The sequence below is a fragment of the Taeniopygia guttata genome, chromosome 12 (genome assembly GCF_048771995.1).
Source record: "Taeniopygia guttata chromosome 12, bTaeGut7.mat, whole genome shotgun sequence".
NCBI lineage: Eukaryota > Metazoa > Chordata > Aves > Passeriformes > Estrildidae > Taeniopygia > Taeniopygia guttata.
The window spans coordinates 18,196,380-18,220,290 of record NC_133037.1 but is presented as its reverse complement, the minus strand read 5'-3'; the positions used below and the strand labels follow the sequence as shown (position 1 = coordinate 18,220,290).

Genomic DNA, 23,911 nt, shown 5'->3' with positions numbered 1-23,911 from the left:
CATAAATAACTTACGCAACCCCAGCGCTCAGCAAATGCCACAGCAAAAGGGTTTCATGTATTCCTGAGATGGTAAAAAGGGGAAACATCTGCAAGGGCAGGGGAATATTCTGACTATAAACAGAAATTGTAACATAATGCCAACAATACCATCCCTGATCCCAGTGTCTGCCCCTTCGTGACACGCGGTGAAACTGAGAAACATTCAACGTGAACTCAGTGGTAAAAAGCCACTCCAGCAGCTCAAGTTCCCAGCAAATGGAGGAGAAAGTTGGGAAAGACCTTGAAAATTAACAGAGAACCTTGTGCTGAATTTTATACATTTCATAGTGGGGGTAGTTACATGAGAATGACTGTAGTAGGGGAAAGAGAAATCTCTTTAAGGAGAAAGAGTCAGATTTCCAGCACATGGGTGCTAAATTTTAACTCCAGAAGAAATGTGAGCTATGGGTAAAAAGAGAGTGTTTTTACATCTTTATATCTGGGTTGCTTGGTGGCAATTATCTTTTGTGACATTAAACTCTGCATCTGTGGGGTCTCCTTGTTCATTGCATGATGCACAAGAAGGAGAGCAATAAAAGGAAATGTTCATTGCCCTCACTAAAATAGGAACACTGGCAGTTTTGCACTAAATACTAACATTCATGATTTAAGGCTTTAACCAATTTTCTGCAAGGATCAGATCTTTTTCCCAAGGAATTGCAGCTTCTCGCTATAACATAAAGAACAAACAGCCTCATTTTGCTCCCAACAGGGTAAACATGTTAATTTGCCCAGTCAGTAATAACTAATGTTCTCTCCTGTAAGTAAAGCAGTTGTTACAAATGGGTATCTGTGGGAAATGGATTTGTACAGAGTTTTTAGGGCTTGATAGATGCTTCACACAGTATGTATTTGTATGTAAACTTTGAGATAAGAAATGCTGATTTAGAAATGCTATGGAATAGAACAGACATTGTTGCGAGAGAAATAGAGCTAGAAACACGTTTCAAAGGATGGCTTTGTAAATAAGATTGGATACTTTGGAGAAACAGAACTATGAAAGATACATTGTAGTAAGATTTATGCGGAGAAGTTTTACATTAGGCAGCTATAGTATGGTGCAAAGAGCTGACAGGCCAAGAAATGCTTATAGTGTTTTGTAATTAAGAAATAGTCAGCTTCTGATTGTGATGGCGTGAATTATAACATCTGTATTGTCTCACCCTTCTCATGAGACTGAAAATGGAATAAAAGTTTTCAAAATGCCCCTCAGTTGTCCCATCTCTGGGTCAGGCAAAAGTATTGTCCGACAAATATCCATCCTAAAGAACTCAGGAATCTCCCTTGCTGGTGCCAGAACAAGTTTGGCACCAGAGGAGCTCTCGCTGCTCTCTCGGTGCCCTGAGCTCTGACAGGGATATTTGACATTCCAGCACAGCTTCTGCAGGACCAGAATAAGACAGAGGGGGAATCATACAAGGAAAGATCGGCCCAGAATAAAAATAGATTGGTTTCCTGCTGCGACCATCCCAAAATTCCTGAACAACTGCCTGCAGGAAGCTTCCCTGGCACGTGGCCTGGGCAGGACAATTCTGGGTAAGGAAGAGTTGGCTGCTTGCATGTCTGGCCTCTGCAGCTTCAAAAGCAGAGAAATGAAGAAATGACTGAGTCAAAATGAAAAGCACTCAAATCTCCAAACATGCAGATCACTAGCAGCTTCTCCTGAGTCCTCTAGCTGGGCTGGATGGCTTCAGGATGTACTGGAATTCTTCTAAAATTCCTAATTCATTAGTTTTGTGCTTTAAGAGTCACAGAGTGACAAGATCTCAAGAAGGAAAATGCTGACAAAAGAAAAACACAATGAACAGAATGCCAGCAAATACAATTCTATCTGTGCTGAAAGTCTGAACCTCCAGTAATTCTAACGTGGAGCAGGATGAAATACTAAATTACCTTATTAAAAAACAAACCCTCACACAACAAACCAACATAGAGACTACAATTAAATCGTAATTGGATTTGTCGTTTCAAAGCATCAGCATCAGATTTCCCCATAATGCAGGGTGACATATTCTTATGCTAATAAATAAAGTTAGCAAAGTAAACAAAAGCTGTGTTTCTACTGTAAGGAAATCCGTGAGCCAATGGAGCAACCTTTTCAGCACACAAGAAATTCAATCCCCAAACCACACGAAAAGTGATCTCTCTGGGAATAGCACAGCTGCTAAAATCCAAGGCAGTTTTTATTAAATCATCAAGTCTGTTTATGTAAAACGGGCCTCTCTTAAAATGACCTCCAAGAGGAAATGATTTGCTAAGGAAAAATTGATCCCTGCATTGAATTTATCTGCATGGATATACATTTTAATTGTTTTTACATGGCACTGTTTCCTGAATTGGAGATAAGGAGAAAATAAGAGGAAAAGAGAAAGAAAAAAGCTTCTTCTAACTGTTTAAATTCTCCACAATCAAGGTTTCAGCTACTGCTGAGCTTTCAGCTCTTCAGCAATGTAGATCCAACTGCTGTTATTTTTAGAAACACTTAACTTTAATGCTTCAACTTTTGAAGAGAAAATGCAGATTGAGAGTCCTTCCAAACTTGTCAGATGTACCCAGATAGCCCAGAGGGGAAAAAAAGAATCACTGGAGAAGAAGATATTGTGCAAGTTCTCCAAAAGATGCCAGTGCCCCACTATGGTTTGATGGCTCTTTGAAAGGAGGACGAGGGCAGTGAAAGGAACAGAAAGACCTTCCTGCAAGCACTCCCTCAAGGTACAGGAGGGTGAAATAAATTCATGACGCTCCAAGGACTTCAAACCATGAGGCAAAACCCCTCTGAATCTCCCTGCTGAGAGATCCCAGGGAAAACTTCAGGAAGTTGCACTCCATGGCCAGCAAAAACTTGCCAGAGGGAACTCTTGAAGGCCACAGGAGAGGGAAACAATGCAAGAGCTGCCCCAGAGAGCCAAAAACCAGCTGGGAACTCTGAGGTGACTCAGGACTGGCAGCACCAGCAGCAAAATCAACAATCTGCTCCATAAAGAAATGGTAAGAAGCAATTTCCCCCCCCAATTGTTCATTATTTGTCTGTTTTGTACCACAAACCAGAAATTTTGACAATTTTGCCTATTTGGAAAGACATTAAGCTGCAGAAGGCTAAAGGGATATTTATTCAATTTCAGACATCAGAAAGGATTTCTTAAAAAATACCAATCTCATTTCTTTCTACAAAGCTGAAAGATAATGACAGTGTTCTTGTGATGAATTTTTCAGAAGTGTCTTGGTCAGTCTCTGCTTGGATTCTTCAGCTGATGGCAGCATTTATGTGGAGATAAAAAGAGCACCATGCTAAGAGGTGATGCCAAAGCAACTTGGAAAACAGCTAAAAAAGAAGGCTATGAGGGGAAAAAGAACTTTTAGATGAAGTGGGAACAGATCACAAGCCCTAAGGAAGTCAGAGAAAATATCAAAAAGTTCCCCAAAATTGACCTAGAAATATAAAAATGATAGAAAGTACAAACTCAGCCTTACCTTGGCTGAACAGGCTGTGCACTTATCAAATGCCAGGCTGACTGGAAGAACATTATCAAATCTGGATAAAAATCCTCGGATCTAGAAGATTAAAAAAAAAAAAAAAATCCCATTACTATTTTAACCATTTCCAAAATTCAATGTGAACTGGACATATATCCATTCCATAAAAAGAATATCACGTTCAAACATTCATTCCCAATAAAACTTACAGTGAATTTATACTAAGTCCATATTACTGCTTTTTTCTGTACAAATAATGGCACAACTGCCTAAATGCAGCATTATTTCACCAGAAATAGAGGCACAGCACCATCTGCAGTTGGCCTTTTCAGAGTGCAAAGTTCCATGAAAAATAAAAAGTCATGGTGTGATAGCTTAAACACTTTTTTCCCCCCTATTTCTACAACCTAGAGTCTGAACTCTTAACTGTTGTGCACTCCTCAATGATGATGTTAATATGATATTACTGATAGGCAATTTTAAAATTCCAGACCACTATTTCTGCTAACAGAGGAAGCTCTGAAAACACTTTGCAGCAGGGTTTGATCATTTCAGTTGTGAACTCTTGGGAGTATTGATCACCCTTTTTAATCTGTTTATTACAATGAAGAGATATTACTAGGAACAGAACTTAACTAAACCTGTAATAAAACTAATAACACCCAAATTTTGGAATTTTAACACTGAATTTTTGAAAAACTGTTAACACATTTGAAAGTAGAGTTTGGGTTAAGTTATAAAAAAAAGTGATGTATGGTACTCTCAAACAATATGAATATTTTATGATAACAATAATAAATAATTAAAATCAGCCAATTCACATAATAATTGGGAATTGACTGATTTGAATTGTTTTCAAACTCTGAAGAGATTAAAAAAGTGAACTTCAAGATGCTCTTATTGGCAGCTCTGATGGAGAACAGAAAACTCAGGCATTGCTTTATTCACTTAATTTCTGCTCCAAATTCCTGCTCCCAACAAACTGCTGCTCAGTAGGTAGCAGGAATTTTGTGTCCATGAGTAGCACACATGCCAGGAACACTCTGCCTGAGCTGTGTAATGCATTAATATTATTTCTATTTCTTTTTTAATGAACATGGAGAGTCAGTCCTCTGGGGAATGGAATCAGCATTTTTTTAGAGACACAACATCTGTGATGATCAGTTCCCAGCTCTTCAACTAAATGTTTTATCACCAATTATTTACCTGGTGAGGAACAAGTCCAAGAGAAGTGGGTGGTTCATTCATTCTGTCATCACTGCTGCTGGCCACAGCATAACCACTGCCAAAAACACAACAGGGAAAATTAGAGCAAGACAACACACTCAGAATTTCCAGTCAGCTTCCAGACATTTTGCTACAGCTTAGAATGAGTCAAGGGATCTATGTGGAAAGTCTGTTTCGTAGGAACCAAGACTTGGCATGATAAATACATATAAATCAGTCTGAGACTCATCTTCAACTCCTAAGTCACTTTTTCTCTCCCAGGTTTTAAAGAGAGAAAACAAGCCTCACGTTCAAGGTGCAGAATTTCAGAGTAATTTCTGTATCACACACAGAGTTTTAGATAAGATTTGCAACACAGGACTTATCTCGAAGCCTTTCATGTGCCTGCCACACATTACAACAGCTTCTCATCAAAGGAAAAGGAATCCAACATTACTAATAGCAACATTTTCTTCTTTTGGAAGATTCTTAATTACTTTTCTGAGGTTAAATTCAGAGACAGAAGAAAAACTTAAGACTTGAAGCAGTTCCCTCAAACACTGCACATTACAATAATTTTAATTTACAGACAACATCCCCCCTCACAGCATTGTCCTTCTTGAGGTGTAATTCCTCCTCCTCACGAAAGATTCTATTAAATCGGCCTGATTTCTCTGAGAACAGCAGCAGTGGCTCACCCTTCTGGATGCTGCAGGACAGACACCATCAGCTCCACTGCCAGGGCTCCAGCCACCATGGCCAGCCCAGGCCGACTGACCGTGCACTGCTGGTCCAGCGTCCGGTCCCTGGTGGACTGCAAACACAGACAGCTCTGAATGCAGAATAACTCCAAAAGAACCAGCTGCCCTGTACAAGACACCTTTAGTGCTCTGCAATTCATATCTGTGATCATCCAAATAAAAATCAGCTACTTCTTCACCTCATGTGCATCAACGCGGCGCAGATCCCTTCATGAAACGCCATTAAAACCAAATAAAAATTCAAGTTGCAACAAAAGAGAGATGTAATCACCATTTGCATAAGGTTCTACTCACATCCCCTGGTGCCACGACATCATTGCAGAAGTAGCAGCCCAGTTTGTAGCCAGGGATATTTGAGAAAAGAGAGGATCCCAGCAGATCAGAAGAAGCAGAGGCGTTGCTGAAATGTGAATCACCAGATTCTTGCTGTTTTGGTTTCTTTAGGCCATGTCTCATAACAACAAAAGTGTCAAATCCCAAGGCAGCATTGATGACCAACTGTGAACAATAAAGAAAGAACAACATATTTTAAGTGAGCCAAAAACGGAGGGGAAGAAAAAAAGCAGCCTTGAGGTTTTATTCACTATAAATGCCAAAAAAACCCCACATGCTGTAGATGGATGAGCAACTCATTAACTGCATATTTACCATCTTAGCCATAAACAACAGAGTTTCTGAAAGGCGAAGAATTCCACATGTCAAGTCCTTAGAAAAAACCCAAACCAAAAGAAAAGTCTGTTTCAGAAAGTCACAAGGCCTTGTCCTTCCCTGAGCCTTTCAGGACAATCTGCTCTGAATGAATGACTCCCTCTAGCTGTTACACAAACCTGTGACAAACAAGCAACAGCAGCTTCAAGCAATGAAATGCCATCTGTTATCCAAAGCAATTTCTGCTCAGTAAGGAAAGCAATTAATGATCACTTATGGGCTTCATCTGCATCTGCTTAGTCACATGGGGAGCAGGAGCAGCTGTGCTGCACAATTCCTCTGTCCTCGTTTCCCCTTTCTCTCCACTTCGTGGCAAGTGCACAGAGGAATCTGGAGCACAAATATCAACACAATGATGGCTGCAGCCAGTCAAATATAAAGGGAGATGTACTGCTTCATCTGCAGCTCCTCTTGATAGAAATTCTGGTACAGCACTTCCTTGTTTTTCATTTTTCCAGCCAGGAATTATTTAAAAGAAGAACTCTGAGGGAAGCTCTCTCAAGAATTAGTCATCTTAATTAGCAAGCTTTGAGCCTTATCATTGTTCTCAGTAGTTCCAATTATTTCTGCATATTCTTTCAGCCTTGGAGTAGTTTCTTTTTCCTCAGTCCTGAAGTGGAACCCTGCTGTTGAATCTATCCAGGGCTACAGCAATTAAAATATTGCATCTTCTCACTGCATCTACCTGTAAAACCTGAATATAGTGTTCCACTTCCAAAAATGAGTAAGAGCTGCTATTAGCAGAAATTACTAACATTGTTAAACAATTGCCACTGCAATCAGCTGTTCCTTTCTTCTCAGCTTACAGGCAGGTAACTACTTTATTCTAACTAATTGAGCCTTAATTTAAAAAATCATCTGCTTTTGATAAAGAGACAATGGAAAAGTACAAGAGACAAATGGAAAAGTATCTTTTGGCATGGATTAGCAAAAATAAAAAGCAAATTTTAACAAGGTCCAGGGCTCAGCAGGAACAGAGATTTAACACCTGACATGAGGATTTAGCATTTGAGGGGCTGGTTTGTCTGAGGTGCTTGTTTTGGGCAAGGACTGCAGGAATGGGAAAAATCATCGAGGCACTTGAATGATGCAGTGGGGAGAACAACTCCTGCTGCTACCCACAGACCTGGGGGTGTGCATTGTACACAAATCATCTCTCACAATCTTTATTTTCTTTTTAAGACCTTTAGGACAAACTGTGCAGTACTTGAGATCTGCAGGTGCCACACAAAAACACATCTGAAGCAGAGCTTTCATTGAGTGTTTATCAACATGAAATACTGGGCATTCCTTTGGACACCTTTAGATTTCCCTGTGGTTTTTTTTCAGTGACACAGAATGCCAACAAAAAAGTTTCAAAATTTATCCTTAAAATTATATGAATGCTGCAAGAAAAATGTAGTGGGACACTGCTGGCTAAGAAAACATGGGAGAGAAGTTTTTGGAGATCATAAAACTAGTTTATCCTGATTGAATCAGACAGGATTCATATAAAATATGCACATAAAACTCCACATATTGCTGGAAATTCCCAGACACACCACGTGGAAGAGTAGGCTGGCCCTGGCACTTCCCAGCTTCAAATTTTGAAATGTAATTTGTGAAAAACTGTTAACAGATTTGAAAGTAGAGTTTGGGGTGAGTTGAAGAAAAAAAGTGCTGTATGGTACTCAAACAACATGAATATTTTGTGATACCAATATTAAATAGTAATAAAAATCAGCCAACTCAGAATAATTGGGAGTTGGCTGATTTGAATTGTTTTTAAACTCTGAAGAGATTCAAAAAGTGAACTTTAAGATGCTCATATTGGCAGCTCTGATGGCGAACAGAAAGGTCAGAAATTGCTTTATTCACATGATTTCTGCCTCAAACTCCTGCTCCCAACAAACTGCTGCCCAGTAGGTAGCAGAAATTTTGTGTCCATGAGTAGCACAAACACAATGCCAGGAACACTCTACCTGGGCTGTGTGATGGGTTAATACTTATTTTATTTTTTAACAAACATGGAGAGCTGGTCCTTTCGAGAAAGACTACAGGTGCAAGCTGCAGAAAGGTATAAGTTATCAAGTTACACACACTTACAGCTGTGGGAATCCAGAGCTTCCCTCTGGCTGCCCTGGCAGGTCTGGGACCCTGGCAGGGGTCAGGAACCCCCCTGGACAGAGCCCCCAGAGACACTGGCTGTGATCTCTGTCCATGGAAAAGAGTTTTCAATCTTAGAGGATGAATTACAAGCTCCGAGTGTTTGATATGAGTAATAATTAAGTGTGGCACGGGTGCAAAAGTAAGATTTTAGGATTCTAGATAAGGGGTCCAAAGGGGACAAGATGGAGGAAATTGGGTGTGCCTTGTCCTTTTCCTCCTTCTTCATGCCCTCCATGTTTCACTGTGGTGTTGGCATTTTTCTGTTGGTTCAGGCTGGGGACACACTGTCCAACGTAGGTGACAGATATTGGCACGTTATTGTAAATCCAGCACAGGTAGTTTGTGGTATTTAATGTTTGTACCATCCCACTGAGGGCAGAGCCCCACACGCTGCCCTGCAGGACAGAGCTGCGGCAGGGCAGCAGAACATGTTAGAGATAAACAGAATAAACACCCTTGAAACAGCACAGACCAATTATGGCTTCTGCTTTGGCAGCGGGGCAGAAAGACAGAGACTTTCTACAATCTTGGGATCATCAATACCACAGATTCTGACAACAGCTTAGTGTAAAGTTTGTGATTCAGTGAAGCCCTCACTAAAGGGACACGGATCTCTCCACTGGCACAGAAACAGAAGCCCATTCAGGGCCAGGAATGGATTTAGGATGAAGCAGACTAAAAGGCAAGGCAATGATGATGGGGAGCACACCTTCCTCTTGCTGGCTGCGATGACGGCGGGCAGCCAGCGGCTCTCGCGGGTGTCCATCAGCAGGAACACGACGTCGTGCGCCTCGATCAGCTCCTCCAGCTGCGCCACGTCCCGCCGGGCCTGCGCCAGCGTCACCTCCGAGAAATCCACCGGGTGGCCTGGCATGGGGATGCTCATGTTATAGCCCTCTGAGCTCTGCAGGGAGGCAGACACAAAATCACCAGTTCAGAAGGTACCCTTGTGATCACACAGGTGTAAAATTCACTGGGTGGATGGGGATGCTCGTGTTATAGCCCTCAGAGATCTGCAGGGAGGCAGACAGAAAATCCCCAGAACCTTGTGATTATACAGGTGTAAAATTCACTGGGTGGATGGGGATGCTCATGTTATAGCTCTCAGAGATCTGGAGGGAGGCAGACAGAAAATCCCCAGAACCTTGTGATTATATAGGTGTAAAATTCACTGGGTGGATGGGGATGCTCGTGTTATAGCTCTCAGAGATCTGCAGGGAGGCAGACACAAAATCACCAGTTCAGAAGGTACCCTTGTGATCATACGGTGTAAAATTCACTGGGTGGATGGGGATGCTCGTGTTATAGCCCTCAGAGATCTGCAGGGAGACAGACACAAAATCCCCAGAACCTTGTGATCATACGGTGTAAAATTCACCAGGTGAACGGGGATGCTCGTGTTATAACCCTCAGTGCTCTGGAGAGAGGCAGACAGAAAAGTCACCAGTTCAGAAAGTACCCTTGTGATTATACAGCTGTAAAATTCAACACAAATCAGAGCACAGATTCAATATCCCTTTGTCAGGATGGCAGCTCTGCTCCTTCCACCTCTCTGTGTGGCAGTGCTGTGCACCAAAGCACGGTGCTGCTGTTTTTCAGTCTGTATTTATGCAGAACAGGCTCAAAGTCTTAGCAGGCCTAGCAAATCACTACAAGAACAGAGTGGAACTGCTCCTGATCCCAGGGGTTACAAACATCACCCCAAAGCCAAGCAGCCACATTTACATGTGATTATGATCTGTGATTAAAACTTGTGTCCTGGATTCTCTTTCCAGCCCCTTCCCACACAATTTTAACAGGCTGCAATTTGCATTTCTGCTGCTAAATCCTGCCTCAGTCTCAGCTATGTGCAGCATCACACACACTGTTCTTTATTTTCAGTTCCTGAGAAGAACAGCCTCAGATGATTTCCCCAGCCACGTAGGAACCTGAGACAGCAAAAAGCACTTCTGAGACTTGTCACTACAGAGCTGGAGGAGTTTGTTCCTGTGGCAGAAGCATCTCCCTCTTCCAGCCCCTTACTTGGGCAGGCCATACTGAGAGCAAATATTGAGCCAAATAAACATCTACACAATGCATGTACAATGCAAACAATTAATTCACTCCTTTGGAAATGTGTCAGCACAAGCTGCTGCCAGCCATCTGCTGGAAGGGAAGGATGGATCCTTCATTTATCTTACAGAACAGCAAGCCTTGCCAAAGCCTCCCTGCTTGGCACTGCAGGAAAAATTAAAAACCAAAATGTAAAAACTGGATGAACCAAGCATAAAATTCCATGGGAAGAGAGGAAAGGAAGGCTGGTGGAATGTGCTTTTGCACAGACCAATTAATTACCAGCACAACTCATAAATGCAGGTGAGTCAAATGACCAGAAAGGTGAACATGCATAAACAACATATATAAATACATAAACACCCCTGAGGATAAAAAGAAGCAGGCCCATTTAGCAGCTTGGAGAAATGACTGTGGGTAACAGCTGCATTAACCATACCAAGGGATCCACCTCTTTTCCCCCTCTGTACCATCACCACAGACATCAGGAAATTACTGGGGCAGGCTTTAATTTCAGGGTCATTATCTCCTCCAAAAGGCTCTGCCTTTTCCATGCTGTGCCTGAGGAAAGTATTCATGGGTAACTCATCAAGCCTGTGCTGCACAAGTGCTGATTGATTAGATCAGCTCAGCTGACACTGCTGGTGACTCAGGAGGGACATTTTTTTGTTTAATAAATTAAAATAAAATAGCTGGAATTAACTGCACCACAAAAACGGTCAATGTGGTTTGTAAATGCTAAAATCCTACCAGAATTCCTAAAAAGCTCAATCCAGGCATTGTAGATGTAGGAATATAGTCAAGTCTGGCAGCTCCAACAATTTTATCTGAATAACTGTCCCTCAAAACTAAGCAGTCATAAGCCAAAATGAGTGAGGTGCACTTTGGCAGCCCAACAGTGGCATAAAGAGCTCAAAGGGCACATTGGCATTATTTTACATAGAAGTAAATGTCCATATATATCCCCAAAGAAAGATCTTGTTCATTCCACAGAGTCCCAAAATCTCAGGAATCTAAGAAAAGTTTTAAAATGCCTTCAAATTATCCAAAATATTTAGTTACCATCTCAGAAAATATTAGAATGACATTTAAAAAAGGGGACTGTATGTTGTTCTTTTTGCTGGCAGTTAAAAACTAAGCTATATCTTCTAATGTAGAAAATCAGTTTAGAGAAGATTGCAAATTTGAGGTCTAAAACATAATAGGAAATCTCAAAAATACATTTATTACTTCCCTCCAGACCTGCTTCCACAGTAGACAATTAATATGTCTGACCTGGCATTACTCAAAGCTCCTTAGGACACCCTAGACAGGAAAAAATTTCACTTCACTGTCAATAAACTACAAAACGACTTAATTATATTTCATTGCTACAGGTATTTCCCTCAACGAAGTTTCCAGGCACAGAAATTTGAAGTAAAATATTTCAGTAACCAACTGAAATATTTCCCAACACCTGCGTAGTGTTTTTAACGTTTAACAACTAAAACTTGGAATAGAAATTTAAAGTCAGGGGTTTTTTTGGGTTGGTTTTTTTTTTTTTTTTTCCCCAGTGACAGCAACATGGAAATCATGATCTCACCACTCCTGGGAAGATTTTCTGCAGCCTGTCTGCTGCTGCCAGAGCCTTGGGCTTGCCCCCACTCAGGCAATCCTCGAACTCGTAGAGCGGCTGCCGCACAGGGTTGGAATAGGAGATCTTGGCATTGTCCACAAAAGTGATTTTCCTCACCCCCCAGCCCTAGAGGAGATAGGGGTAAAGATAAATTACCAATTTATCTTTAAAGAAAAATCAAGATAAATAAAAATAAATAAAGATAATTACAAAAGCCTTGGGAAATCTTTTTGAGGAATGCCACACACTCAACTTTGAGTTCTGCCCACCTTTTTTAAGCTACAAAAGCTTTTGCAATTATTTGAGATAACTGAAATCAGGGAACAAAAAATTTGGTTGGTCCAAATAAAGCGTTTAACAGAAATCCCTCAAACTCTGCTGAATTCTGTGGAAAGGGATGAACATCCCTGAAAGGAATTACCAGCACAGTTATTTCAAGTGCTTCACTGTGAATTTGGTCTTTATAGCTTGTTAATTTGTTCCAGGATTTCTTTTTTTAATATAAATTCAAAATATTCTGCTAAAGTTCCCTTACTATCTCATGTCAGCAGAACTTGAGTTATTTATTTCCCTTAGGTACAGATCTCATCTCTTCCCTGCAATTTATAACATAACTAATGTGCATTCTGTGTGTTCTGATGCAAAGAATGCAATTTGTCTCTGATGTGTCACAGCAGTCGGACAAAAAAGATAAAGGAACATAGATTTTATGAGCAACAGCAGATTATTGGTGAGATAAGGATTTACCATCAAGGTCCTTGCAACACTACAGCCCAGGGTGCCAGCTCCCAGCAGCAGACACTTGGCAGCCACAATCTTCTCCAAATCCAGAGTAGGCACCAACCTCCAGCACATCAACTTCAAATTCAGATCCACGGATGATTCTGCCAACCTGTGCCATGGAATAAATAACAACAGCTTCTGAACCCTCCTGTGCTTCTCCAGCAAAGGAATTACTGATATTTCAGCTGAATGAGTTAAGTCCAAAGAATTTTTTGAAAGGAGAGAACACACAGGTAGTATGAAAAACATACAAGGGCTTCTGAAAAAGTAACAATCCAAAACTAAAATTTTAGCAATAAAATTAATCAAGTATGAAAATAAAAATGGTATCTCAGCTAAGATTCCTGTTAAGCTGAGTGCTAAGACAGATAACTTGTCCATACATTTTTGTTTCTTTTTCAGACTAAAACTGGTTTCCTGTATCCAGTTACACCTGCCCTTAACATGAAATACTCTACTTGTGCCTAAAGCATGTGGGCACTTCTTTGTGGAAGTTTGAGAAAGAAAATGAAGTAGGAAATCTGTGTTCAAGCAAGGGGCAGATTTTTATATCCATCAAACACAGGGTGTTAAAACTCTCACCAAGCCACACCACCACAGCTCTCAGATTCCTGCAAGTTTCATTCCCTCACACATCATAAATAAAATCTTTTCAGCATCCAGAAAATTATTTGTCCAACAAGGAATTAAATGGCAATTGTCAAGGCTGGCATTTTACCAACACCTCTTTGGGAAGCACTTAGATAATTTACACAAGTAAAGAAGGTCAAGAAACTCAAAGAATTAAGAACCCTGAGATGAACTTTATTGAATGTCTGTGAATACTGAGAATTTCCACAAGTGCTTGACAAAAATGGTTTTGCTTGATGGGCAAAATGTGAACCTGAACCATCAGACCAAGAGGCTTTTCCAAGGCAAGGACACACATGCAGACACTCTGTAACCCCATTCTTTTCAATCCATTGCCCAAACATCATGTACAGAATGATAAAAATTATTAAAGTCACATTTCCTGAGCTCCTTCCTGCCCCACTCTGACAAATCCCAAAGGATGAACTTTCCCCCATGCTTACTTTCATTAGTATCCTGCCAGGTTATACAATTCAGTGAAATTCCACAGGTCTGCAACACTCTGACCTACATTTCACTCAGCTTTAAATAAATAAATTCAGAATTCTCAACTAGAGTCCAGAATGGCCAAGATTTCTGCTGCAAGCAGTGCACTGCTCTGTGAAGGTCCTCACCTCCAAAAGAAAGTCCAAACAATATCCAGTGGATGTTTTATTGCATATTCTTACCTATTTCACATTTCAACTTGCTATGGATTAAATCTAAGTAAAGAAAACTGTGGGAATTTAAAAGATAAAAACCAAACCTTTTTGGATCCATGCATTCACTGAGATTCACCATCCTTGGTCCCATGCCTCCCTTTTGGTTTTTCTCCCATCCAACAGCTTTTGGACAATCTGAAATATTTAAAATGCACACAAAAAGAACCCCAAAACAAACCCAAACAAAACAAAACCACAAAAACAAAAACAAAATAAAGGCAAGAAAAAGGAAAGAAAGAATGAAAACCTTAATATTACAGGACAGAAAAAAAGAATTTTTTTTGGACTTGACCCTGTTGGAAAAAAACTTATTTTAAACCTGCCAGTAAATAACCTGTACTTTATAACCTGTTACACTAATTGTGCTGTTTACATCAGCTGAAAGTTCCTGGAGAATTTCTTTGCTCTCAGGTGTCCCCTGTGCTGCTTTTTGCCTGTTAAGCTTCACACCTAGCACAGAGCTGGCAGCATTCTCCCTCAGATCTTTAATGTCAAGCTCAGAAAATTCATTATTCAGTCAATTTTGCCAATTTCAGCCATCATTTCATGGTCCCTAGACCCCATCTGCAAATTCCGTGGAGAATTATATATCTTAACGACATATAATTAAATAATTTGCAACAATGACATCTGAAGCACTCATAACTTTTTGCCTGAGGTAGAGAAATTTTGTGATACTCTCCCCTGCCTAGAAATTAAATCTGAGATTATGTTTTAATATTTCAAGTCTACTGCTTTAAAATACACCTGGATGTGTCACCATGGGATTAAAGGAACAGTTCCACTCTGGGGCAGGCTTTTACCATTTTAGAACTTCTCCAGAAATTTTGCACCCCATAAATTCACTATTGTTTTTTTTCCTACCTGAGGGAATCTATGCAAATTCAACAAGAAAAAATGACATGAAGTGCTGTTTTATTGTATTTCCTATGCCACCAGCAGGACTTCTCTTAGCTTTCAATTAGAAACACAATCACAGGAGGAAAAAATTAAGAGAGAATATTCCTCTTTTTTTTTGTCGAAAAAGGAATAATTTCCTTTAGAGACATTTAACAGAAATTCCAACTATTTAAAATCCATTTGAAACAACTTATGCTAAGTAACCACTCTGCAGTAGTAATTTATTTTCTCATGTCAGCAGTGATTAGGAAGGGAAAAAAAGAGGGGGAAAAATGTTTTTAAAGGATTACCTGGGCCCAGGGGTGCCTCTGGCAGTTTGATTTCAAAGATGATGCTGTGTGTGATGTCTCTCACCCCTTGCAGGGTCCTGTCTCTGAAGCAGAGCACTTCAACCCCCTGCAGAGCACTGCCCCTGCCATTAAAATAAAAGAGAAACAGAGACAGACATGCAACTTCTTTAATAGAAAAGGGACTTTTTTTAACACCATTCCACACAGGTTTAGTCTCTTGCAGGTTCTGAATTAGGCTTTTTGTCTTGGTACTAAACTTTGTTGTCTTTATCAGGAACAGAAAGAGAAATAATTCCTGAAGGGGAAGAAAATGACTGGTTTGGTGTGACACAGCTCTAAAGCAATGCCACTGTCATCTGTCCTTGCATTTATCCAGCACTGGACAAACTGCAGATTTAATTAAAAAAATTACTGAAAAGCACCAGAGCACACATCAGGTGACATGCTGGGACTTTGCTGTGGCACCAAGATCCTCTGAGTTCTCAATATATATAATTTTTTTCTCCTTATGATTCAAACTCCCAAACAAAAAATGAGAATTTTAGTGCCTAAACCCCTCTGAACCCCAAGGCTGTGTAAATGTAACACTCAAAACTATGGAAGTGCAACCTAATTACAGTTTTGTTACAGAAACCCAAATTCATTTGATAATTTAAATCCTTTTTTTCAAAACCCAGAGTGTAAAACTGTGTCTTCTCTTCCTATCTTCTCCCCAATAAAAAGAAAAATTCAAGTGGTACAAAAATAAAACCTAAGAATATCTGATTTCTAAAACTTAAGTCTGCTATTACTTGATGCTAATTAATTATTTAAATGCACAGAGTATCTTAAACAAGATTTGACACTGCTGGAGAGCACTGGCAGGGTATGAAGCTGGCATCTCCAGGTGAATGCATCCATGTGAGAATTAGGATTAATAGGAATTTGTGACTGACAGAAGTAAAAAACAGAATAATGCACATAATCAGAATCACTCCAAGTGGATAATGTCAAGGGAAAAAAACCAAAATCTCAAGTGGGTGATATGAGTGCAATACCGTGGAGAAAAATATCTCATTTAACATCAACCAATAAATCATCTTTGTGGGAAAGAATAAAATAGGTACCATCTGTGGGCTGCCAGGATCAGGAAGTTTCTCAGTGGCCATCCTGGATACTGGGATAAATTACAAGGATCATAAACTCCAACTGTCACCTGCAAATCAAATTGTTCTGCATGAGAACTCATCTATCCACGGTCATGCAAAGGTTATTTGGCATTTTTAAATAAAACTTCTGGACAGAGCAGGCCTACAGACACATTTTGCATATTTATAAATATTTAATCCATGGTCACATTAGGTTTTACTCAGGCTTTTGCCACAGCTTTGAGATTTATTCAGTCTGACCTCTTCAGGGACACCGGATGTTCACTGCAGTAAATGCAGCCTCACTGCTTTAAAAACACAATTCGGAGGGAAGCCCAGCAACTGAAGCCTTGCCCCTAACCCAAAATTCTGCACTGATTTTGGAATGATCAGAAAGTGACAGGGCACAGGCCAGCAAAAGAACAAATCAAAGGGAAAACAGCATAAAAATCACTTTACAGCCACCCTCAAGACACAACCACCGTGCCCAGCTCAGTATTAGACCTTCAAACCATTCACAGGTTAAAAATTTAATTATATAAAATTATATAAAGTTCTTATTACCTTTCCTCCTTGGTCATGAAAGAAGCCATCCCACTTTTTCAGCAGGGATATCATGACAGAATTATCATGATACTTAATTAAAAAATAAGGCAGGGCTGTCACCCCCTCCTCCTGGCAGAGGTCATCATAGGCTTTCTGCAGGGCTTGAATCTGAAAGTGCAAACACAACTGAACCAACAGCTTTAACAATTTTGCCCTGTAATATGTAATAAGTTAAAATTTGTTTCATTTTTTTCCTAAAAAAAGAAAAAAAAAATTAACTTCTTTTTCTTGTCTAAACATATATTTTATTAAGAATCTTGTACTTTTAATGAGTTGGCTCACTCAGGGTATGCCTCTTTATAAAGGTTTCTTTTAAATGAGATTCAAAACCAAATCTGTATACATAACTACATATTAATTTTCATTTTTATATACAGCTTAACATATATATCTCAAAAATAAATATAAAATATATAGCTTATCATAATCACCTCTTCAGGATTTGCTTGCCATGCTTGCACCTACACTGAGACAATTTAAACAATCCTGAAACAAAAGGTAAACCACAAACCAACACGGAAATAAAAAAAAGTAAAGTTTAAAAAAGAAATTAGAGTCTACAACTAATTCAGGATGTGGTGACAAAAAATACTGAGTTTTAAAGCTCACAGAAGTTCTCAATGTTGCAGAATTCACAGTCTTCAGGATTTTGAATACCTGATTTAGTGAGAACTTGTCCCCAAGACAGACAGGTTTCTGAGTAATCTGAATTCCATCAGGGAAGCAGAGAGCAGGGTAGCAAAACCAGTAATAGAAATGATACTTTTTTAAATCCTAGAGAAAAAAAAAAAAAAAAGTTAAATTAGGTAGTAAGGAGATATATCAAAATAAATGATATAATACTAATTAAAATTAATGGTTTATGATTTTAACCCTGGAAACCACAGGGGTCTTTACTTCACAATGAGTTTAGAAAATCATAAAAATACTAAAGGACTTCATTCTCTGTATATGTTTTTATTTAAGATGTAAAGAGACAGTGTGTGTACAATCCTTCAGGCTTTGGTAGCTGGAGCATGTAGTAAAGCTTTCAATTTCTACAACATGAAACAGCTGCTCTACTTTTACTGATATCTGTAAGGCCATCAGGTAATCTTATACATTTGTAGGAAATAATATAAAAATATATGAATGCACCATTATTATTAATACAAAATATATGAATACTCCTAAAAAGAAACTACTTTACTACTGCCACTAAAAGTAGGAGACACAAATTTTCTGTACTCACTGCAAATGTCAGCAGCAGGAACCTGTTCAACAGCATTGGGTTCTCCAGAGCAGCTCCAGATTTGATTGATTCCCAGATCTGCCAAGGATTGTGGGGACAAGAAGAAAGAAAAAGGGCAGAGAAACACAAGAGAACATGAGAACAGCTCCAAAAATCTGTAATTCTTCCAGCTACCTATAAAGTCTGGAGATAAACATTCTCTGGCATTCTTTTAAACTGAATTAATTCATACAATTATCTGTGTTAAAAGGATTTTAAAGGTCAGACAACAGGGAATTACGAGGCCACAGGAATGCAAAAAAATCCTAGTTTGGAGTGAAGATATGCATGAAAACTTTGTTACTCGAGGCAATTAATTAAAGGAATCAAGGACAGGTCAAAGTAAAGCATCTTAAATTTGACCTTCACCTCTCCCCAGGCCATGACATTAAACACACTGGTGACAATGCAGGCAGACCAGCCCCTCTCACCCATCTTTTTCTTGCTCTATTATCGCTCATTATCTTTATGATTATTGCTGCTGTGAAGTTTCACCATCTCTTTGTCACACAGATAAATTGCAGTAATCTGAGGTTTAAACCAGGCACTGCTGGTTTTTGGGTATGAAGACAAATTTTAAATATGTGCTGTACAGAATTTATGTCCCTGGCAGCTCCAAGGGCATTGCAGAGCTTAAAATGTGATGGAGTTCTCCATGTAGAATTAGTTATCATTAATTAATTAGGTTCTACTCTTTTGTAGAGAACAGTAAAATGCAAACACCTAACTCTTCTTTCCAGAATAAGCTGAATCCTGAGGCTGGTCAAGACTGGAATAGCTCCAAATTTGGGGCAGAGTGTAAAGCACTCCAAGGATTTGGAAACACTCTATGATTTGATTTTAAATCTCACCTCTTTTGCTTCCTTGTCCAGAAGTGCTTTTTTATCACAGGATTTGAAAGTCTCAAAAGTGTTGGTGTTATACAATGTTCCAAAAGCAGGACAGCAACGTGCTGGTATTGAAGCATTCCTGCAAAAAAGAAGGAATTAACATATCATCAGCAGCAGTATCTATCTTATGGTGTTAACCTCAACCAAATGATGAGGCACAGCAACAAAATTAAAATTAATTAAATAAGTTAATTAATCCTTATGAACATGGATTGATGGAATAATAACCAGATGTGCAAACACACATCTCCATCATGGCTTCAAAAATACATCTGGCATCTGTGTTCTCCCCAAGCAGAGTGACACTAAACCAGGGAGTGAAGCTTTTAATTTCTGTTCAAACAGAAGCTACCTGTGACAAATGAGATTTGCACTGAGAAAAACCAATTTAGGCTGAACTTAGATGCCAGTTTTGTCCTCACACTAAGAGTTAGTTAAAATTTGATGTTTAAAACACATCCCAAAGGAAACCCAAGCCAGACAAAAGATTGAGCAGCTTTTATAATTTGTAACATCATCAGCTGGAGAAGCTGCTGTTGCAATCAGTATTTTACTTTTGAGATATATTAGGTTAAAATCCTACAACATTTCCTTTATTTACAGATCTGATGGATTTTATTGCCTCCTTTAACACTGCTCTCTAAACCTGGTATTTTTCCAGTCATAATAGATAAACACTTCAGAGGACATTACAGTGTAACAACCAGGGACCGTCAAAACTATTTGAAATGCTAATTAAGCTAGAAAGGAAGGAGTCGACTAAAAAAATCTCCCTAATGCAAAAAAGCTGAGGAAATGGGGAAAAAGTGGTATTTCATATAAATATACATGTAGAAAGTGAGTAAATCTGGGAATTCAGAATATTTTAAGTTCATCCAGAAGGAGTTCACTTTTTCGTGACTCAAAGCAGTCTCTGCACTGCTATAAAGTACATTAATTTATTTATTTATCCATGAAATATTTATCCATAATCTGACCTTAAAATGTACTAATACATGACAAAACCTCAGCAAGATCATTGAAAACTGGCCTAAGAATGATGGTGACTGTAACAACAAGAGCCTTTGGTAAAAAGGTTATTTATTTATTCTCATGTAGAGTTGTTTATTCTCACACGAATTTGTTTATTCTCAGGTAGAGCTGTTTATTCTCATGTAGAGTTGTTTATTCTCACATGAATTTTTTTATTCTCAGGTAGAGCTGTTTATTCTCATGTAGAGTTGTTTATTCTCACATGAATTTTTTTATTCTCAGGTAGAGCTGTTTATTCTCATGTAGAGTTGTTTATTCTCACATGAATTTTTTTATTCTCAGGTAGAGCTGTTTATTCTCAGGTAGAGTTGTTTATTCTCACGTAGAGTTTCTCTAACTAATATGTCAATTTTATACCAGGAAAGTGTCTCCAAACACAAATGAAGGCAAACCACAACCTGTACTTACATATCAAAGGCACTGAACTCCAGCGTCAATCGAGCTGGCAAACCCGAAGGATCACCTGGAAACAAAAAAGCAGCAACAAAGCTCCTTTTAAACCAAAATTTTTGTTGTTGTTGTTGATGTAAATGACAGCGGAACACACAAAATTCCCAGCCATTCTTTCCAGCGTTTCAGCGAAGCATCTGAAGCGCGGCAGGCGCCCGGGGGAGCGGCGGGAGAGCGGGACCGGGCAGGGCGGCGGGAGAGCGGACCGGGCAGGGCGGTGCTCACCGTTGTAGTAGTAGCCCTTGATGAGCTTGGGCGTCTCGTCCAGGCGGTACTGGGTGAGTTTGCGCTGGGTCAGCTCGTGCCAGAAGCCGGCGGCCAGCGCGCTGCTGAACGGGGCGAACTGCAGCGGGCACGGAGCGGCCATGGCCCGGCGGGGCGGCGGGACCTGCGGAACACACACAGCGCCCGCTGGGCACGGGAACGGGAACGGGAACGGGAACGGGACCGACACGGGAACGGCACCGGGACCGACACGGGAATGACACAGCCGCACGGTCCCGGGACCGACACGGGAACGGCACCGGGACCGACACCGGCACCGGGACAGACACGACACCGGCACAGGAACGGGAGTGACACGGCCCTGGGACCGACACGGGAACGGGACCGGCACTGGGACCGACACCGAGACAGACACGACACCGGGACAGACACGACACCGGCACCGGGACCGGCATAGGAACGGGGAGTGACACGGCCTTGAGACCGACACGGGAACAGGACCGGGACTGACACGGCACCGAGACCGACATAGGAACGGGAACGGCACAGCCACACGATAATGACACAGCCACACGGCATGGGGACCGACACACGAACGGCACCGAACCCTGACACGGGAACGGCACAGCCACACGGCACCGGGACCAGCACCGGCCCCGCACAGCGACACGGACTGACAGAGAACCTACACGGCACCGGCACTGGCCACGCGCAGCGATCCGGGACCGACAGAGCACCAGCACGGCACCGGCACCAGCACCGACCCGGAACATGGACACGGCCCCGGCCCGGAACATGGACACGGCCCCGGCCCCGAACATGGACACGGCCCCGGCCCCGAACATGGACACGGTCCCGGCCCCGAACATGGACACGGCCCCGGGCCCGAACATGGACACGGTCCCGGCCCCGAACATGGACACGGCCCCGGGCCCGAACATGGACACGGCCCCGGCCGCCCGGCCCCGTCTACGCGTGGCTGCTGCCGCAGGGAGCGGGCTGAGGCCCGGACACACCGACCGCGGGGCTGCCAGGGGCACTGCGGGAACGGTGCCGGTGCCGAGACGCGGCGGGGGCGGTGCCGGTGGCGGTACCGGGGCTGGGGCAGTGCTGGGGCTGGGGCGGTGCCGGTGGCGGTACCGGTACCGGGGCTGGGCGGTGCCGGGCGGTGGCGGGGCTGGGGCAGTGCCGGTGGCGGTGCCGGTAGCGGGGCTGGGGCAGTGCCGGTACCGGGGTTGGGGCAGTGCTGGGGCTGGGGCAGTGCCGGTACCGGGGCTGGGGCAGTGCTGGGGCTGGGGCAGTGCCGGTACCGGGGCTGGGGCAGTGCCGGTGGCGGTACTGAGGCAGTGCCGGTGGCGGTGCCGGTAGCGGGGCTGGGGCAGTGCCGGTACCGGGGTTGGGGCAGTGCTGGGGCTGGGGCGGTGCCGGTACCGGGGCTGGGGCGGTGCCGGTACCGGGGCAGTGCCGGTACCGGGGCAGTGCTGGGGCAGTGACGGTACCGGGGCCGGCAGGACCCGCCCGCCCCGTGCCCGCCGTCCCTTACCGGCTGCGCCGCTCGCTCCGCACTTCCGGCACGGCGGGCGGCGCACGGCGGTGACGCGGCAGCGTGTGAGGGGCGGGCGGCGCGGGGCGATGGCGCGGCGGGCACGGAGGGCGGCCCCGGCCCCGTGCCGGTTCCCATCCCGCTCGCGGTTCCCATCCCGGTTCCCATCCCGCTCCCGGTTCCCATCCCCGTTCCCATCCCGCTCCCGGTTCCCATCCCGGTTCCCATCCCGCTCCCGGTTCCCATCCCCGTTCCCATCCCGCTCCCGGTCCCGGCGGGAGCATCCCCCGCCTCGGAGCAGTCGGGCGGGCCCGCGTCCCGCAGCGCTTGGAGCCGTGTGCCGCTCCAACTTCCCCGGCACGCGGCAGAGCCCTGAGAAAATGCAGCAATTTAATTTCGTTTTAGTCGGTGAGAAAGTGCCTAAAGGCGCAGCTGCAGTAATGGTTCCTCTCTGGCTGCGGCTTTCGCTGGGAATGTGGGAAGGGCGGTGAAATTCCCGCTGGTTCCCGGCCCGCCAGGTGTCCCCGGTGACCACGGAACGCTCCGTGCTGCTAAACATCAGTCCCAGCACATCTCTGTGTGTTGGTGCACATATTATAATAATATGTTAATATAATTAACACATAGTTAATTATATTATAGTAACATATATCGTTGACATATATGTTAATTATATTACAATATGTTATAATAATATGTTATGGACACATAATATTGGCTTTTCGCAGATACTAAAATGGATTTTATATGTGTAATGTTAAAGTAACTTTGTTATATAGTTTTTATTTTGTTGTTAATTAAGCTTAGTGACATTGCTGATATAAGTGTGTTTGTGTTAAAATGCCTGCTTGGATGGGATCACATCCCATGAAGACAGGATGAGGACATCTGTACAGAAACACCAACTATCAGCTCTCACCATCTGAAGAAAACATGGACTATATTTTGGACCAAATGTACCGACAGTTATGGACCGAAGCCATTCCTATGGAAGTTCATCCTTTTCACTGGAGGTGGTAAGAATGGACTGAAACCACCACCAAGGAATGTGCATGCCCTAAAAAGGCAGAATTGAGGAGGAGCTGTGCTGGACAGTTCTTGGAATTTGTAAATTAGTTTGGGGAAAAGTTGTTACTATGCATAATTTGTGAGTATGTAACAGGCTGATGCAATAGAAATGGTATATGAATGGTGTTTCCAAAATAGCAAGTGTGCTCTTGACTGAGTGCCAAGAGGCACCCAGCCATAATAACTGTTGCTCTATGGTCCTATTGTCCTTTATTAAAGTTTTAAAATTTTTACAAGAGAGTGAACATGTTTTTCACATCTCCAAGAAATCCCCAGACTCTTGTTGTTTCTCTGAAACTCCATGTCCTCTGACCTTGGCTGTCAACTGGAAAACACTGAAAACATTTTACAGGAAACCACACCTGAAATATTCTCTTGAGCTTTGGCCTTA

At 42.1% G+C, this 23,911-nt stretch overlaps 1 protein-coding gene and 1 long non-coding RNA gene across 7 annotated transcripts in view; one reads left to right on the top strand and one right to left on the bottom strand.

The window, feature by feature from the left end:
- Nucleotides 1–22,612, bottom strand: part of ATG7 (autophagy related 7) — a 77,637-nt gene extending 55,025 nt beyond the window's left edge. For all 6 annotated transcript variants that reach the window (XM_030282970.4, XM_072934640.1, XM_072934639.1 and 3 more), the window contains exons 1-17: nucleotides 22,453–22,612; nucleotides 20,910–21,072; nucleotides 20,643–20,697; nucleotides 19,164–19,281; nucleotides 18,274–18,351; nucleotides 17,700–17,816; nucleotides 17,001–17,150; nucleotides 16,416–16,504; nucleotides 15,310–15,431; nucleotides 14,164–14,254; nucleotides 12,753–12,897; nucleotides 11,973–12,131; nucleotides 9,048–9,242; nucleotides 5,777–5,980; nucleotides 5,420–5,535; nucleotides 4,722–4,797; nucleotides 3,513–3,593 (exon numbers count right to left, since the gene is read on the bottom strand). In XM_030282970.4, the coding sequence (XP_030138830.4) occupies nucleotides 3,513–3,593; nucleotides 4,722–4,797; nucleotides 5,420–5,535; nucleotides 5,777–5,980; nucleotides 9,048–9,242; nucleotides 11,973–12,131; nucleotides 12,753–12,897; nucleotides 14,164–14,254; nucleotides 15,310–15,431; nucleotides 16,416–16,504; nucleotides 17,001–17,150; nucleotides 17,700–17,816; nucleotides 18,274–18,351; nucleotides 19,164–19,281; nucleotides 20,643–20,697; nucleotides 20,910–21,072; nucleotides 22,453–22,608 (2,115 nt within the window). In that variant the 5' untranslated portion in view covers nucleotides 22,609–22,612. The remainder of the gene's footprint in view (nucleotides 1–3,512; nucleotides 3,594–4,721; nucleotides 4,798–5,419; nucleotides 5,536–5,776; nucleotides 5,981–9,047; nucleotides 9,243–11,972; nucleotides 12,132–12,752; nucleotides 12,898–14,163; nucleotides 14,255–15,309; nucleotides 15,432–16,415; nucleotides 16,505–17,000; nucleotides 17,151–17,699; nucleotides 17,817–18,273; nucleotides 18,352–19,163; nucleotides 19,282–20,642; nucleotides 20,698–20,909; nucleotides 21,073–22,452) is intronic.
- LOC115496933 (uncharacterized) lies at nucleotides 22,527–23,756 on the top strand. Its single transcript, XR_003962455.4, has 2 exons — nucleotides 22,527–22,860; nucleotides 23,326–23,756. It is a non-coding gene; the product is annotated as an uncharacterized lncRNA (long non-coding RNA).
- The last annotated feature ends 155 nt before the right edge of the window (nucleotides 23,757–23,911 follow it).